This window comes from Molothrus ater, chromosome 3 (assembly GCF_012460135.2).
Source record: "Molothrus ater isolate BHLD 08-10-18 breed brown headed cowbird chromosome 3, BPBGC_Mater_1.1, whole genome shotgun sequence".
Taxonomy (NCBI): domain Eukaryota; kingdom Metazoa; phylum Chordata; class Aves; order Passeriformes; family Icteridae; genus Molothrus; species Molothrus ater.
The window spans coordinates 38,951,931-38,969,958 of NC_050480.2; the positions used below are offsets into that span (position 1 = coordinate 38,951,931).

The following is an 18,028-nucleotide window of genomic DNA, read 5'->3' on the forward strand; positions in this document are numbered from 1 at the left end:
CAGAAACCATACACTTTCAGCAGGACTAGTCAGCACACTTTAGATGTTACTGCAAAACAGGGCGAGCTTAGGCAAGCAAAACCCTCGAGCATATCAGCCTTTTCTGAAAGCAAATTCCATAGAACTGCCTGTCTTCAGCACATATAGCAAGTGGTACCTGCAACAGCATGAGTAGACTTCAGGATAGAGAAACTTGTCTGCTCCATGACCAACTGACCTCAGTGAAATTAAAGTTTCAATTTTTTCCTTGATGTCAAGCTTCTTTCACATTTCACACCACACACCTCTCACCTAACTGCAGGTAGTGTCTGTGCCCTAGGAGAAACTAAATCGAGACAGAAAACTTGTGCAAGTAACAAAGATTCTTAGAACTATTAGTGAAAAAAAAATCATATGAAGACTGTTAGCAGCAAATTAAAAAGTTCCATTATATTCTCCCTAGGTCTTCTTTATTCAGTCATTGTAAAAACCATTACTCTTATGAATTGTGTGTAAGCCTTAAATGAAAGAGACCATTAATTACCCTAGAGAGATACCAGCAAAGATGGTTGGACAATAGCCAACCCAAATGCTGTCCTCCTGCTTCATTCCTAGAGATGTCCCCAAACCTTCTAGTCATAAATCGTGTGTTTCCAACAGAAAAGGCCAGAATGGAATTATTTCAATGGAGCATATTGCTATAGGTGGAGAGATTATTTGTAAAGGTGGCTGACAGATTGTGGTCTTTGACTTCAACATAAATATTAATGACAAGTGGTCCATACAGTTAGCAAAAATCAGGAAAACACCTTTCCTCTTACAAACTTACTAGAAACTTTGCTCTCAGGTTTTAGGGGGTGTTTGTTTGTGTTTTGTTTGTGTTTGCTGTTTGTTTTGGGTTTTTTGTTTGTTTTGTTGTTGTTGGAACATCATGGAAGCTGCTCCTCCTACCTAGGACTTGGATGTTCAGTGAGCTGGCCAGGAAACACCAGGTAACATTTCTCAGGCTGTCTTTGGTCTCTTCTTAGAATACAAGACCTAAATAACCTAAGGGGGAAAGCATTCAAGTCTTCTCTTTTCCAATGCTATCCTGCCATGAACCACTGACAGAACCTGCTTCTTTGATCCCTACATGCAGGTGAAAACACAAAAGGAACAAAGTCATTACATGCTCTTTTCTTAAAGCAGACACTGCTCAGTGCTTTAACTGGTGGTAATCCTCCTCCAGTATATCCTAATGTTGGGACATAGTTCCAGTAAACACAACATGAAGCGTGTATCAAATGTCCATTTTATTTAATACCAAACAATCCTGCCCTTCCCTCCCCTCCCCAAAAAAACACCCCTCCCTTCACTTTCACCTCAAGGCAATCCCAAGGATTTTCCAAGGGGAAGGGTCTGTTTACATTAGCTGTCTGTCACTTAGAAAAGAAGCAGGAGAAGCCAGTAACCCTGAAATAAAGCATCTGTTCAAGCTACCGTAAGATTAACGACCCACTTTGGAGGCAAAAGAAAATCTCCCCAGATGAGGGAAAAAACTCTGGAAAACTCCAAAGCCAGATTTTCATACAGTAATTGACTCCCAAACTAATCTGTAGGTAGAACAACTAAAGCAGAGAACATGGCTGCTTACAACTCCTACTTAAGAAAGAAACCCACTCACAATAATCTGGATAGTTTACTGATTGAAAGACAGTTTACTGCACTGGAAGAACACTCACAACATGTGTAATGTGTTTCACATGTGAAATTTTCATGAAAAGATAACAGAAAACATCCATATGACCATAATAGCTTATTAAATAAAAACATAGGGGGCTGTTACCCACTATATTCAAAAGGAAGTATTTATTTTGATAATTGTTGCTTAGAGTCTCATGCCAGATTCAAGTCAATCACCTTAAACATCAAGAATATTCATAGCAGGCCAAGCAACTCAAGCAGGGTTGAGAACAATAAAGGAATGTTCATCTCAAACTGCTTTTCCCAAGCAATATCACTTGTTGCTCTAGATCAGTTAAGCAGAGCCCAATTGTTTTGGACAATGCAGTAATTCTAACTTGAACAATTTTCCCTATGCAAGGATGTGACTTAATTTAATGTACCATATTCTGTACCACATCAACAAGGATGCAGTGAATAGCAGAAATAAAATTATATTCTTAGCTATGCTAAAATTCAAATTATTGCACTTAATAATTTAGATTTGGAAAAGAAAGCTAAATATCAATATAATATATTAAAAAAAAATCTCAACAGATTCCAGCAACTAGAAGTATCTCTTCTGACAGATGGAGAAGTTACGGCCTGCAGTTAGCCAATACAAATCCAATAGTCAAGCTGAGGAATTCAGGAGTAAGAAAAAAGAACAGGGACAAAAGCAGCTTTTCCACAGACAGATTTCAGACTTGACAAACATATAACATTTTTAAAATTATTATTACAAATAACTGTACCAATATCCCGCTCCAGTCCTGTAACCATTTCCCCATACTTCCATTACAACTTTAACTCACACTAAGTATCATCTGCTCCACCTGGATAATTCAGGGGGTTTTTTCCTGCTGCCTGACAAACTTTTAAGTGATTTCAAAACAAAAAGGCCCAAATGAAACAAACCAGTATAAGAAATCACAAAATTCAGTCTACAGAATGAGATGGAGTTGACACCAAAACTCATCTCTCTCCTTCTTCACCCCCTAACTGATTCCTTACCAAGCCCCAGATCTGACAAGATGTCCATGCTCTAGAAAGCAAGGTAGATTTAGAAAGAGAAGGAGGAAGGAGAGGAGTTTTTATCAGGTTGAAAAAGCAGAAAAAAAATTAACAAAGATGGGTACAAGTACAATTACATGTAGGCAGTGCAAAGAGACATTTGGAGCTATTTAGCATCACCCTGATGTCTTTGTGCTCTTCAGTGATTAGCAGACTACAAGAGAGAATATCTGCTTTTTCCAAGTTCACTGAGCTGATGAAATAGCTGAAGAAATTCATAACTTCTGACCTCAACAGAAGGGGTGGTCATAATAATGTAAGACCCATCGTATCTGGTCATAATTTAAATAAAAATAAGTGGAGTCTTCTGAGACACAGCTCAACAGTTAAGGAACAAAAAACTACTTACAAGAAAACACAACAAACCACAAAAACACCAACAACAAAAACCACAAAAAAACCCCATAAACCTAACCTGATATCAATGATGTGTAGGCATATCATTACAAGTATTAAAAACAGAACTTCAGAAATAACTTCTGAAGTTTTACAAATACCATGCTCCAGACATATTCCATCTCTAGTGACCCCTGGTACCATATCTGTACAGTTCAACAGCACTTGCAACAGCCGTTGAACCACCATGAAACCCCCTTTTATGCACTTACTTAATGTCACTGATTTTCTAATAAAATGAGAAAGTTTAAGAGAACGAAAAGTTCCTGCAAATCAGAGCTGTGCCAGCAGTTTCCACTGATGACCTGACATGATTTTTCCCTCAGCTGATATCCAAGTAGTTAAAGAATTTATATAGGCCAGCTCAGCTCATTCATTTCAAAATTAACTTTCTGTACTATGTAATATTCCAGATACATCTGGAGGATGGAAGAAAATAGTTAAGGAAAATCATTAGCTTATATGTTATTGTAGCACTATTCAAATTTTGTAAATTAAGCATGAACAACTGGAGAGGAGGAGAGCCCAGACAGTGTTCCATAAGAGAATTTGGAGGATCATTTTAGACATAAAAACTAAAAAAGTAATAATACAACTTGGAAAAACAGTAATATGGTGGAGGAAGCTGTAAAATAAAGTCACAGCTGATTGGATTTTTTCCTGGATGTCTACTCTCAATAAATCTGCATTAAAAAATAATTTTTTTCTTTATTGCAAGGAAGAAAATTCAACTTGTGTTTCAAGAGCCATGCTGAAAACTCCTCCATGTTTTATTTAGCACCACAGCCAGCAGCAAAGAGCTCCACTGCTCAAACACAACTCTACAGTAAACTTGTACTACTACAGCCTTACAGGTGTCCTCCTCGGTAACACTTACCTACGTTCATTATCTTTTTCTAAATTCTTTTGCATGGAATGTATAAAAATTTTAAAAATTTTTGTAATTTTTTATAGTTAACAAACACTACCACCTCCCCCCAAAAAAGAAGACCACTCAAGAAAAAAAAAAAAAAAAAAAAAAAAAAAACAAAAAACAAACCCCACTAGTAAACCATTCTTCTTGATGAACAAGTGGGTTTTGTTTCCCTTAGAATATATTCAGTAGGCAGCAGAAAATAAACAAAAACCCAATCACCCTAAAACACATTCTTTTGGCAAACAAAAGGTGTGTCTAAGTACTCCCAGAAAGGTTTTAATGAGTCAATGAGTTTCTCTTTTTAGGAGGGAGTACAAAAACTTGTCACAGCAGACTAAAATACTAAGAAAATTTGGTTATTTTTAAATAAATTTAGTTTCAAATAGAGAGGTTGATCAAAAAAGAATTTATGTATATCTAATATAATTACTTTTAAAAATACTGACTTTTGGTTTTATTAAAAGGAGATAGGATATTAAACTCAGTGAAGAGTCACCTTCAAATGGTAACATAGTACAAAGAACCACCTCACCATACTGGAAAGAGCTATGAGCTATTTCACATTTTAATTTGTACCAACTAACTGGTGTCATTCAAGCCACAACAAGCTTGCAAAGAGCTGAAGTGCCTGTAGGTACTTGGAAACACAGCTCATTGCTTTGGAGCTCACAAAATGCCACGTGAGACACTCTGTGGTTTACCATCACTATGAACACAGCACAAGGCGAGACATTTTTCCTCAGCTTTTTGGCTTGCAGGTATCCATGCAAAACACTCTGGCCAAATCCTACTCGAGTTTGTTGGCCTTTGGGTACTTTCCTCCCCATCCTGCCATTTGAACAGCGACAACATCACAGAGCACAGATGCTGAACTTTCACAGAGATGGGCATTTCTGAGGAAAAGGGAAATTGTATGAGAAAATTGTGAATAAAGGAGAAGACAAATGCAAGCAGACCAGGCTTCCTACTCTCTTTGCAGACCTACCAGAAAACACTCTGCCCCATTTGCTTCTTCCCTTCTGTTGATCTCATGTTTGTCGTCACACAACTTGATAGTACCTCTGTGAGTCAAAAAAAAGCATTTTGACAAAACTAGCTTGCTGAAGTATTAAGAGAAGAGATGAGTAAACAGAGGGAGGTAAAGAAAGAAGAACACAATAACTTCAAACACACAATAAAAACAAACCCAAACCCCATAAAATTAGCAATTAAAAAAATATAGCCAGATGTGTGTGCCAGATTTATTAGATTACAGCCTCTCTGGAGCAGGGACCATGCAAGACAAGGCGCTTATTCAGTGCTCAAATACAAGTTTGCCATCAGCTGAGGCTGCCTTTGGACATGACCTCATTGTAAAAACATTACCCTCAATCACAGTGGTCCTTGAAAACTGCCTCCTGGCTAGCTGATTGTTAATACAGATTTCACAGTAGCTATTAGGTATATTTGCATCTATGTCTTTAAAATCACTAGTGAGAGAGAGATACCTGGGGAGTTGTGGGGGGAGAAATAAAAAAGCATGTCTGAACAGATGATCTTTACAGTTCCCTCCTCCTGCTGCTAGAAGCTTCCCACTCAGCTTCTGCTCCTATTTGTTCATCTTTCTCTGGCAAGAACTACTCTTAACTGTGTTAATTTTCTTTTTTGTGGGTTAATTTTGAGTAACGTGCTTGCAATTGCCCACAACTAATAGATTTCCAGTGACTGACTTTACTACACTCCTGGCAGTAAGTAAAGCATATTTCTTGAACCAGGGTCATTTAAAGGGATTCCAGAAAGTACCTTCAGACATTTCATGGCTTCATTTAAACATCTACTTTCTTAGTTCCATGCAGGATTTTGAGCAGGAGGACAGAATCTTCAAAGGGAGGTCACTGTCCTCTAGAATATTAAGTTAGAACCATTTCAAGAGTTTGAACAAAGCATGAAGCATGACCTTTTATTCATTTATTTATTTAAGCTAAACTTGGCAGATATGAGAATATCCAACTGTAGTTAGACAGCCATGATCTCAGCCTCTGGCTGTGCAAAGACATCTTAAATCTGTAGGTTCTGTGCAAATCCAGGGGATTTTTGCCAAAAAGTCTCCTGAATAAAAATTAAATATTCCTCCACCGTTAAGCTTTACAATTTTCTCTTCTTCCTATCCTAGCCTATTATAATCCCAAATTAAAAATACATAATGCTTTAGGATTAGCACTGCTTATACTGCAGTCTTCCCAGCCAAAAATGACTGCTATAATTCTTTAATGATTTCAAAAAGGTTAAGTGTCACATATCTTCTGCCTTTAAAAACCAGTGAGGCACAGCCTTTTCCTGATTACTGTCCAGTTACCTGGGAATGAGAAGGGAACAAGACATAGTCCTGCCAAAGAAAATCTCGGGAGCACCCAGTGCCTGGATTGCAGTTGCAGAATGAATGGCAACTGTCAATAGCATTCTGTGAGAATGTGGCAGTGGCATATGAGAAGCCACTTACATCATCAGCTTCTGAGGCCTAGGTTAAGGATTATCTAGATGCTTTGGTCCTTCAAAACCCCCCCAAAAATGGTGTATACAGCATATACATTGGTCTCTTCCCAGTGCTAATCTACCCCTTCCCTCAATTTAGCAGCCTCACATCTTCATGAAAATCTTCTCCAAAGCTACATCTGCAGCATTGGCAGAGGTGTACATGCAGGTTTCTTTGCAAATACTAGCTACCACTAGCCAAGACTGTGGCTTTGTATTTCACAGAGCAAAGAGAAAATGATGATGACCTGCAGCTTTTAAACTATCATTGCAGACGAACTGCAGTGAATCTCCTCCCCCCAGACATGGCAAAGGAAGGTGTGTGGCTAGGTCACAGTTATCTACCAGTGCAGTTTTGAATCTGCAGGGCTATGCAATGGCATTCTCAGTGTGCCAGCTATAGGCCCTTCATCTGGTCAGGTTCTTGTGTCTCCTGTGCACCTTCAACTCCTTGCCTAAACCTCAGCACGTGGTTCTTGCATATGGCACTGAAATCCCAAGTGTCCCACTTTCAAGTGCCAAGGGAAGCATATACAGTTTGAAACTAACAGGCTCTGCAAGTCAAAGGACAAGTAATACAATAATAGCCAACATTCAAATATGCCCGTCTGCAGAGAAGTATCTGGATACTAAGAATGAACCTTTTTCAGGTACCTTGACCAGAACCTAATGCAATCCAAATGACCCAACTCAAAACCCTACATCGGCCACAGCACCATCTCCTGGAATCACAAGTTTCATTGCAAGAAAATGCTGCAGTTCTTCAATTACTCTGAAGAAAATTAAGCAAAACAAACAAAAAAATCCACCAACATCTCTGTTGTCATTATATTGCAAAGGTTCCATATTGTTGTCTCCTTATTGCTAGAGTTTCATACCTCGTTGATGTTTCTCATAGGCAGCTCCTCTAAGCACTGACTCTTCCTCTTCTTGCAGTAGCCAACTGACTCCAGTTCCCCCTCAACCAGCCAACCCATTCTTTTATAACACTCTTCTTCTTATTGGCTACAGCTGTGGCCTGTTAAAGTCAGGCCTGCTCCAACTCTTTAATAATTAGCCCAGCTGCAACTCCTTAGGAGTAATATTACTTTCTATACTACCTTCATTTTCTTATATTCTATCCCCCTACACATCTCCAATATACTGTAGGCAAGGGGCTGGAGTTAACAAATGCAAAAATTGGCCTGCACAACATTTCTCATGTTTCCAAGAAATTACTGAGGTTCTTAAGAAGTCAAGGAAGATCAATGAAGAAGAGAGAACAGTCCGCAGCTCACTCCACACAACTGAGGACACTCTTCGTGCTCTGCAGGCACGTTAAGCTGTTAGTTATCACTTCCCAGAAAAGACTTCCCACAATGCAGCTCTGGGAACCTGTGTTAGGTTAGCCCTTGAAAGAGACCACAAGTACTCCTGCAGTCTTATATAGATGGCACAAAAGAGCTGAAAAGCAGTAGGAAGGCCACTGATCCAATCATTTCTGTACAGCCTCTAGGTGTGAATGCTCCTAGTCCCACAAAGCTGAAGTCCACCTATAAGTCATTAGCTTTTTTCCCCAAAGACAGCTGGAGAGCTTGCATGGACAAATCCTGTTTGTTAAAACAGAGATGTACCATCTAAACTTCCTCATTTGCAATCTTTAGTTCCAAAACATAACATTGCAAAGTGATTAACAACATACAGAGCAGATCTGCAAAGCCTGAATAATAATTATCACATAAGCCTGTCTTGGCTGTATCTATACTAAAGGAAGTATAACAGAAAAAAAATGCAGGTGAATAAAAAGCAAAAGTGAAAAATAAATCTTTCTTGGAATGGGCAAAGCCTAGAAAGCCAACCCGATTGCATACAGAACAGTCAGATATGTTACTCTAACCTAACAGCTACATGAGACTAAAACAAAGGCATAATCATGACTATGAGAAAAGAGCTATTTGTTATAACTATTACTTCATAGTGCTATCATATATGACTCCTCCACCTCTTATCCATATTGTACTGGTTTTAACTTTCCCATATTATATCTGGGCCCAACACAAACTGAAAAACAATGTAAGAATCAATCCATTACCAGCTGCCCCTCAGCTCTAATACAGTACTCAAGTAAAACACAGTTTGGGTGGCTTTAATTCAGCTTGACACCTGAAATACAGCTGCTCATTCCATATGTGATCAGATATACTAGGAATGGACTTAGGAGCACAAGCTCAATCACCCAATGTGTGGGCACACCTTAAATATCAACATTTGTAGCCATCACACTGGGACTGAAGTGATAAACACACAAACCAACTGTATTCTAGCCCATCACACCCAGACAGCATCTCTCTTCTCCAGCATAAAGCCACAACTGTTGCTCGTTGAGTTGCCAAGCTTTCTACATTATCATTGGTAACTTAAAAATAGCATTATGCTCAAATAGTACAGAAACTTTAGGGCCACAGGCTGTAAACACTTAGTGACTTCATTAATGAACAAGTGCTTCATTAGAGATTAGAGTCTCTATTCTTGTGTATTAACAACACAATGCCTTTAAAAAATAAACAAATCTGCATTTTCATGGTGCATGCCTTTTGCATCTCTCCTCTCTTCCCTCATAGAAGCACTGGACTCAGATATGTTCAGAAACCATCCAAGGTGGTATCATCAATATAACTCATCTTCCTGTCAACACAGAGTGATCAGGTGCATGTGGACACTATAACAGGGGATTAGGACTCGCCCTCAGACATATCATGGTAAGGGTAGATGCACATTCCTTTACTGAACAGGAACGGAGAAGCAACTTCATTTATTTATTTATTTGCAGAAGGAGGAAAATGCCTATGAAAAACCAAACAAAAACAATGCAATGCATTCCTAGTAAATCCAGGAGATTCACACATATTTCCATTCTACCCGAAGTTAAAGGAAACCTGCAAAGCTTTTACATTTTTTGTTTCACTTCCTTTATAATTCTCTCCCCTTTATACTGGCCTCCCTATTTAGCTTTTTCTTCAAGTGTGAGGAGGCATCCCAAATCAAGGATGTCAGCCAGGGTTCTCCATTTCCCAGGCAGCACCTGACCAGTCAGGGGAACACCTGAGGCCAGCTGAGGACCAGGCTCTCCAAAGACTAGTCCTCATCCTCTCTGGAAGGCCACTCACGCTCTGGAGGATGTCTTCATTGAAGGTCATTTTCATAGCTGCTCTTTCCCCATTGCCTCGCCAGGTAGAGAGAGAGCAACCACCAGGTACGGACTCGGCCAACTGCACAACTTTATTCCATTTAACAGCAGTTGCTACATTAACACTTCCTAGTACACTGAAGTATCACCATCTGTGAGCTGGGGCCAGCCAGGATGGACATTTTCCCCTCACACAGATGGAAATGAGGCTACAGCACTGTCATCATGAGAACTACTCTGCAACTTCATGGAACCCAAAGCAGAGTCTCAAACAGTTACCATAAAGCTTCAAGATAAGTTTGTCCTTGAAATGCTGGTTATTTAACCAAAGCACCATTTCTAATAGCTACTCAAGAGACTTCTTCACTGCTTTTTTTGCTGAAATTACGATTCCTGTCTCACTGGGTGTTTTTGTAGCACTACCATTCATGCTACATGACCAGCATAGCTGAAATATCTAAGTGCCCACAAATAATTAAAAAGTCATCTCCACTTTTTAAATGTTTGGATAAATTTATTTATAGGGCAAGTTGGCAATTTCCCCAAAGTCATACCTTCCAAGCAAAGCAACTATGTCAGGTACTTAAAATATCACCCCTTTCCGTATGGCTCTGCCTTTTCACGTCAGCTGGGATAGCTTTTTCCCCCTAGAATGCAGGTAGCGACCTCAAGACTTGCTAGCAGCAGCTAAAGACCAAGCTGTACCAGGCAGTACTGCACTGCTGGGCAGAAAAGGCCCCTTCTACACGAAAACGCAACTCAGCAAAATGCTCAAGAATTGCTCTTTGTATTTTACTTCAAACAGGACTCATAAACTTATACTGAGGCACACACTAGCACACCTCTCTAAAAAATGTGGGAGAAGAAACGGTCCTCAACAGCCTTTATGGCACAGTGGATGGGAAGGCACATCAGCAGCAATGCCTGAGGATGGTATTTTTTCCAGAGAACGCTTATGACACTGTTCCAACAACAGCACATACACTTGCCCCTGATCTCTCTGCCCAGTTTGAATTCTCTTTAGCTTCACATTTTTCCACCATTCTCAGTTTTCAGCTTCACATAAATTGAAGGAAGTTGATAAACTGTCATCTTTTTCAGCACATTAAATCTGATCCTCTGAAAAAGTTAGACCCCATAGATGGTTCAGAGCATCTGGAAGGCAGATCCTTGACTGTCTTAGAAGAAAGAGATTACAAAAAAAAATTAAACACAGGAAATTATCAGTAACCATTGAGCTAATCAGCTTTGGAAAGCATGGTTTCTTTTCCATTAACAAAACCCTTAATAAGCTGTTGATGCAATTCTTTTTTTTTTTTTTTTTCTGGTGACACAAACTTCTTCCTGTGAATGGAGTCGAAAGGATCACTTCTTTCTGCGCTATTACACAATCGGCACAAAACCCAAGCTGTACAATAATTCCCTTCTCTTTCCCATGCCCTCACAAACACATAAGTTTCTGTCACTAAACACCTAAACTCTGATTAGCCAGATCTTCCAGAGTATGATCCAGAGAGGGCTTGTTTGTTTCAGGGATCAGAAGCTAAGTGGAAAGAAAAGAATGGTCAGGACACAGAGGATGGAGAAAAGTAATTATGTGAGAAACTGAAGTCACAAATCACACACACAAGTGAAGAACTGCCAAGGGAAGAACTGCTTTGCTTTTCTACCTGCCTCAGAGAAACATGAATATCATCTACAGTGTTCAGAGCTCTAAGGAATCACAGTATTCACTTGCTTAATAAAAAAAACAAATGAAATAAATACTCTAGCTAATTGTATTGAAAAGACAGTATTTGGAAAACTGTAATTCAGAAGTTGGGTGCAAGTCTGATTGTCATTACATCAATGTAAGCCTTCAATAACAGCCAGAACTTGGTTTCCTGTCCCTGATGATCCCAAATTAAGATTTATTAATAATCAGAACTTAATATCAAGTTTCAAGACAAATGTGAATGATTAGTAGTCACAAAAATCATCAAGTGTTAGTCAGAGAAGATAGTTGAGTATAAACTGCTCCCCCTACTAATTACTAGGGAAGTATCCCTTGCATAGAAGTGACCCTCAAGAGGCCTTTGATTAATAATAGCTAAGATCATCAAAATCTTGAAACATTTCCTTATGCACATGATTAACTTCTATGCAAATGGTCAGTACCATTGAAATAAGAAAAAAGCAATCACACCTTAAAAGTTACTTGTGGGCAGACAAGAGTTCAACTTTGCCTCTAGAGGAGTTTTGCAACAATTCTCTCTTTAGAGACCAGTTTTGTAAAGCACAGAAAATTCTCAACTATAACTCATATATGTGACAATGGAGACCATTTGAACAACTGGACCTCAGGGGAAGTGGAAGAAATGCATTCATTTATCTTCATATAAAATGCAAATTGAGAAAGAGCAGTCCAATGAGAATTTACAGATTACTACTTCCTTGAATCCATCATGCTCAAAAATCTCTGCAAGAAAATTTCCAAAATACTGAATTGCACTCTATCCAGAAACCACTGGAAAATTGTGAGCAGCATTACTGTATAATTTAGGCACAAGATCATATTGCATTTGGTCCTGAGAACTGTTCATATTTTATTTGTTTATTTTTAAACCAACACCCTCTGTTTTCACATCTTCTAGACTAGCTTTCAACACATTCATAGAAAAAAGTAATACACAGAAAGAGGACCCTTCTTCAGTTTTTTTGTGCTACAATTTTGAGCAAAAGGGTTATTCCAGAAGAGAAGTCCTCTGGTTCAAATTCAGCTGAAAAATATCTTTGTCATTTGACTTGCACTGAAGTCTGAAAGATCTGGTCAAAAGTCAGGAGTCATCTGCTGAAATACAGCTGTCTACATCCATGCTAGATGTTTCGACTACTTTTATATTCAATTGGCAGAAACAGCACTTCTCAGATCTGATTCTGCTGACTAAATGTAGACTTCCACTTCAGGAAGAGATGAATTGATCCCTAGAAATGTTCTGCTTCCTGACTACAAAGGGAGTGCAGAGAGCTGAGTTTCAACTGACAAATCCCACCTCCTCCATGCTTGGTACCACACTGAACAACCATATCTGGTTTCTCTGCTAGGACCTTATCAGCCTTGCTGGAATTCCTGCTACTTTAATTGGAACAAATAAACCAGTGTAGTTACCCTAAGCTTTACGGACAATCAAGGTACAAAAAGAGGCACCTCTGAGAAGCAATTCAGCTCAAGTAAGAACCTGAATTCTCCCCAAAAGATGCCACTGTGCCTTTGGAGATTATGGGAATGAGCCTTATGAGCCTACCCCTTAATAAGGTGAAGCAGTGAAGTGCCTTGAATCAGAGAGGTTCAGGCTGTTGTTGCTGAGAAGGTGGGAGATACAGAGCAGCCCCATCCCTCATCTCCTCTCCACACCAGTGAGGCTGAAATGTATGGCATCAGAGCCCACAATAAAAGGCAAGGTTACAGTATGGATTACAGAGTCCTCATAAAACACCTTGAAGGAGAATAAAAACAAAGCCACACAAAGGAAGTTTGAGAAATCTGTATTGTGGCCTACATAGTGTCTATCCACCCACAGCTTTGCCAAGTGAGGATAAGCAAGAGCTGAATGAAACTCTGCAAGCACATACTTCAGTTGGCCAAATATCCAGCACAGTATAGAGCAGCTAAGAATTAGTCTCCACTCTCTTAATATTTAAAAACAGAAGTGCAGACCCTCAAAAGGGTCTGAGACTCCTGTGTTAGCAACACCTGCTCTCACCTGACCAGCTAACATAGAAGAGTAATGTGGCAGACCTGGATCCAGGCTCTCACTCATTCACGCTTCTGTCACTGAAAGAAGTCACCTCGTTAGCTGAGGACAGCCGGGCTTCTGCATTCAGCTTCTGCAGAAATACAGGATTTGGCAGCCTCCAGAAATCTGAGCTCTCTGTTTTTCTTCTTCCCTTGGTTTACTTATGCCCATTTTGCCTTCCCTTCCTCCTGCGCTCCCAATGCACACACATTTTAACGCTAAACCCCATGTGTTACATGGTTTCTCCATACTTCCAGGCAAACACTACACACCTACCCTCAAAATTTAGCAAGTATGCCTTCTCCACAGAGGTAATAAACCTGCTGGAAGACCACAATGTTTCATAGTAAGATGCATTTTTATTAAGCTGAATTAAAAAAAAAAACAAACTTCCTATCTCATGCCTTAAGAAAGTCTCACACCCACCATCTTACACAAAAATACATTCCCTACAAGACTGTGATACATTGCACACTCTTAATGGTTTCTACAGTTACATAGGCACAGACAATGTAATTAACAAGCAACATTCCTTCTTGTAAAATAGGAGGAAGAAAATAAACAGAATAGAAGTTCACAAAAATATATTTAAGCTCAGAAATAAAACTACTTTTTTGCCTAATTTCATTATTTACTAGAATAGGAAAGACAAAACCCTGGATTATCTAGGTGCAAAACACGAATTTTCAATCTGTCTGATTTACAAAATACATTGTGTCCCCTTATGAGGAAAATAATACCTAATTTACTCCTTTTAGATACACATCAAGACTTTATCAAGTATTTTTTCACTCTCCATTTCATTTGTTTTGTGTATACTGAAATCAAGAGAAGGAACAATCCTGTGTTAAAGTTATATTATGTTTTCTGTTTCTTGTTACAAAACCAGATGTGTTACAGAAAATATTATTGTGGAGTTAAAAAAAAAGGCACTTAAAAAAATCTAACGGGCAAGCATCACTGCATCACAATAACATGTAAGGTGCTTCTACACCCACTACTGGCATGTATTTAAATTAAAATTACATGTAATCTATACCAAACTTTCTGAATGCTGAATCTCTGCTGAATACCCTGTCTGTATTTAACCTCCTCTATTGCTGACAAGGAGGTAAGATTTTCCAGGTTAGTAACAGCAAAATTCCACATTGCAAAAACATTGAATGCTGTCATGCATATAAAGTCATTGATAAGGTTTGAAAATATCCCTCCCATGTCAAGATTAGTCTTAAGCAGAGAAATGGCAAGACAATATAAACATGCTATTTTCTTGTGGGACAGCCAAGCAATTAAAAACCAACAACCACATAAACCCTAAACCAGATCTTTTGAGAGAAATGGTGAATTTCAGTGCTCCTTTCTAATGAATCCAGAAGAACACACCAACCACTGTGCTGGAAATATTTCCTTGCAAAAGCAGACACATCCATGGTGGTAAGGGAATTTCACGACGTAGGTGATTTGTGACATTACGATCTTTCACATCATTTACGAAAAGGGCCACAGACTCCATGTTGGAAAACACACTCAATGCCATCCCTCCCTGCTCGGTGTACACCTGCCCAGGCAAAAACACCACGTTTCTGAATTCGAGCATGCACAGAGACACACTCACACCGTTATCCGAACCCACCACACACCCACCATCTCCCACCACAGCCACTCGCAACAGCCTGAAACACTGCTCTGAATCCAACCAGTATTTTCCTCTCCTCTCTGCAATACAGCCACCAGCCCAAAGCCCTGTAGCTCAGCTTGGTTCATCTGGGCCCACTTTGTTAAAATAAACACAAAGGAAGGGAACCCACCGGGCTGGCTGAACAACAAGAAATTCGGCTGCAGAACTCCCTCACACTTGTGCGCACAGCTGATTTTACACCACGCGGCTGCTATGTTGATATTATTTTGTCAAAAAAGTGCGGAACAGCTTTCACCACAAACACTCGGAGCTTGAAAATTACAGCAAAACCAACTTTAGCTGGGTGCAAAGTGCGCTACAAGAGAGGCGTTCGAAGAGCCAGCGTGACGCACCTGAAACCATACCAGGGACGGGGGCTTGCGGGAGTACACTGGACCCAGGCAAAGCTACCACGCATATGTGAGGGGCCCATAGCTCATGCTGCCCCGGCTAGGAGTGCCCCGCAAACCCATTTCCACCAGCTACAAATCAATGAGGCACTCCGGCTGCGCCTATGCCAGTGACAAACTGCAGCAGGGAAGGGAGCCTGGGCTGCCTGGCAGACCTGCCATTCCCCTCGGCCACCCTCACACACCCCCTTCCCCCGTGCACGAGTTCGGCGTGGCCGCGGTGGGAGCAGCCCCGCAGCTCTGCGCCCGGCCGTGGCAGCAGCCCGGCCTTAGGGCCCAGGGCACCCCGGTGTGGGTGGGCTGCAGGAGGCCGGCCAGGCCGGCACGTCCCCGCCGTGCCGTGGGCTGCCAGCCGCCGGCCGCCCGGCCACCTGCAGGCCTCCGCCGCCCTACCTTGCTCCTCGCCGGCCCCAAAGCAGGCTCTGGGGTCCTCGGGGGGGAGCGGGGCTCCGCCGCCCTCCAGGGCTTTGCGTTTCTTCGACATCTGGTCGGTGTTTGGGAGTTGAGTTTCTCCTCTCTCTCTCCGGGGAGATGAGTGTATGTAGAGAGAGAGGGAGAGTGTGAAGGGAGAGAGACACAGGGAGGGAAAGAGAGAGATTGAAAGAAATCGCTGCTTAAAGAGAGGGGAAGAGACTTTGGAGTGGCTGGAGAGCAAGTAGGAGGCAGGGACTAAGTGGAGAAATCCTACAAATCACAATCCCATCAATTCAGCCCCACGTCTAGAGGGGCTGCTGAGGTCTCCCCCTTCCTTGCTTATTCATCTGAGTGTGTGAGTGAAAATTAAAGATAGAGGTAATGATCCTCTGCTGCTTTTCCAAATGTTAGCAGGTGGTGGTTTTTTTTTCCTTTTAATGGGGGGGGGGGGGGGGGGGGGGGGGGGGGGAGGAAGGAGGGAGCTGATAGATATTATTTCCCTCTGCTGTGATTCCTTCTGGTTAAAAAAAAAAAGGGGGGGGGGAGGCAAAAGCTGAATGGATGGGGGTGGGGGGAGTTGGAAGGGGGGTGGTGGTGTGTGGAGAGCGGGGGGAACGGGAGGATTAAAAAGAAAACCAGGAACAGAGGAGGAGGGATGAGAAGAGCCTGCAGGTGCAGGGAGGCAAAATTCCCTGCAGGGGTCATGTGCTCTAGGAGCCGGAGATCCTGGGCTCCCCGGGGGCTGCCGGCGGGGGCTGCGGCCACCCCGCCCGACACCTGCGGGAGCGGAGCGGAGCGAGCGGGGCTGCGGGGCGCCGCAGCCGGCTGGCAGCAGGCACCCGCAACTCGCACCTTGCGAACTCCGCCGCCGAGTCAGTACCCCCGCAGCCGGTCTTCCTCGCTCCCTGTGTAACCCTTTCGGCTCTGCGAGCAAGATGTGCCGCTCCCCTGGGGAGTCCCGTCCCCTCCCCCGGCGCCCCCGACCTGCCCCCTTTACAGGCGGATTTCAAAGCTTGCTAGAGGGTATTTGTTAGCGGAGGTGAGGGGAGGAGGGGGGGAGGACACAACTTACCCTCCAAACTATGCACAAGCTCGTCTCTGCTTTCCCCTTCAGATCAACTTTAAAGAGCAGATTCTCAATCAGTCCGAGAGGCAAAGAGGCAGGGGAGGAGAGGGGAAATTGTTTAGGAATAGCTGCTGCCAAGTGGGTGAAGTTCAGGGCACAATCCTGGCTCTTCCACGCTCCAGCAGCCCAGCATCTTCCCGGGGTCTGGAGAACAAGGTGTTCAACAAGTCTTCCTTGTTACCCGAAATTGATTGATGATGGCTTTCCCGCCGGGCTGTATTTAACAAAACGATGCAGAGAGCTACTCTGACGAGCAGGAAATTTTAGAGGAGCTTGCAGTATAGCTGCGGCTTTAATTTATCTGTCTCTCTCTATATATACGTACTTACACACATACACATTCACACCTGTGTATGTGTGTATGTATATGTAAATAAAAAGATATAACTCTATCAATACAACGTTGGTTCCACAGGATCTTAGAAAAGCTTGCCTGTCGGCTGCGTGGAAGTTAAAGAGTTTTTCTTAAGCAAAAGGGGCTGATGCTTGGACACATCTCACGTCCAACAGGAGGCAATGACGTCTGTAGCTTCATTGCTATAACAGCACCAAGGCTGCAATTGCCATTCACTGAAATGATAAGGGGCGCTCAGACGTAAGCAGTCTGGACCTCTAGCAAGAGACTGAAGAGAAGATGATTTTTCCCCTCCCAAAACAAATAATAATGCTAAAAAACACCAAAGGAAAGAGACGGGGAAACGGGGAAAGGAATCTAGGTCTTGCAGTCACACGCTTCTGCAACATGATCCTTTAGCACCAAAAAACATTTATTTTTTGCAGCTGACTAGACTTTGGGAAATTTCAATATATTATGATTATTCGGGCGGGGGGAGGGGAGGGATTTTTTTTTCCTTAATTATTTCTGTCTCTCTTCAAGCAGG

The 18,028-nt window shown here is 41.6% G+C and overlaps 1 protein-coding gene across 2 annotated transcripts in view; it reads right to left on the minus strand.

The window, feature by feature from the left end:
- Positions 1-17,565, minus strand: part of PDE10A (phosphodiesterase 10A) — a 344,241-nt gene extending 326,676 nt beyond the window's left edge. Inside the window, exon 1 of one of the 2 annotated variants that reach the window (XM_036379649.2) lies at positions 17,094-17,565. Coding sequence is in view for 1 of the 2 variants with exons in the window: in XM_036379648.2 (XP_036235541.1) it covers positions 16,001-16,091 (91 nt within the window). In the remaining variant the exon portion in view is untranslated. Of the gene's footprint in view, positions 1-16,000; positions 16,435-17,093 lie in introns of those variants that run through there. The other variant, XM_036379648.2, reaches the window with a different exon arrangement.
- Between the last annotated feature and the right edge of the window lie 463 nt (positions 17,566-18,028).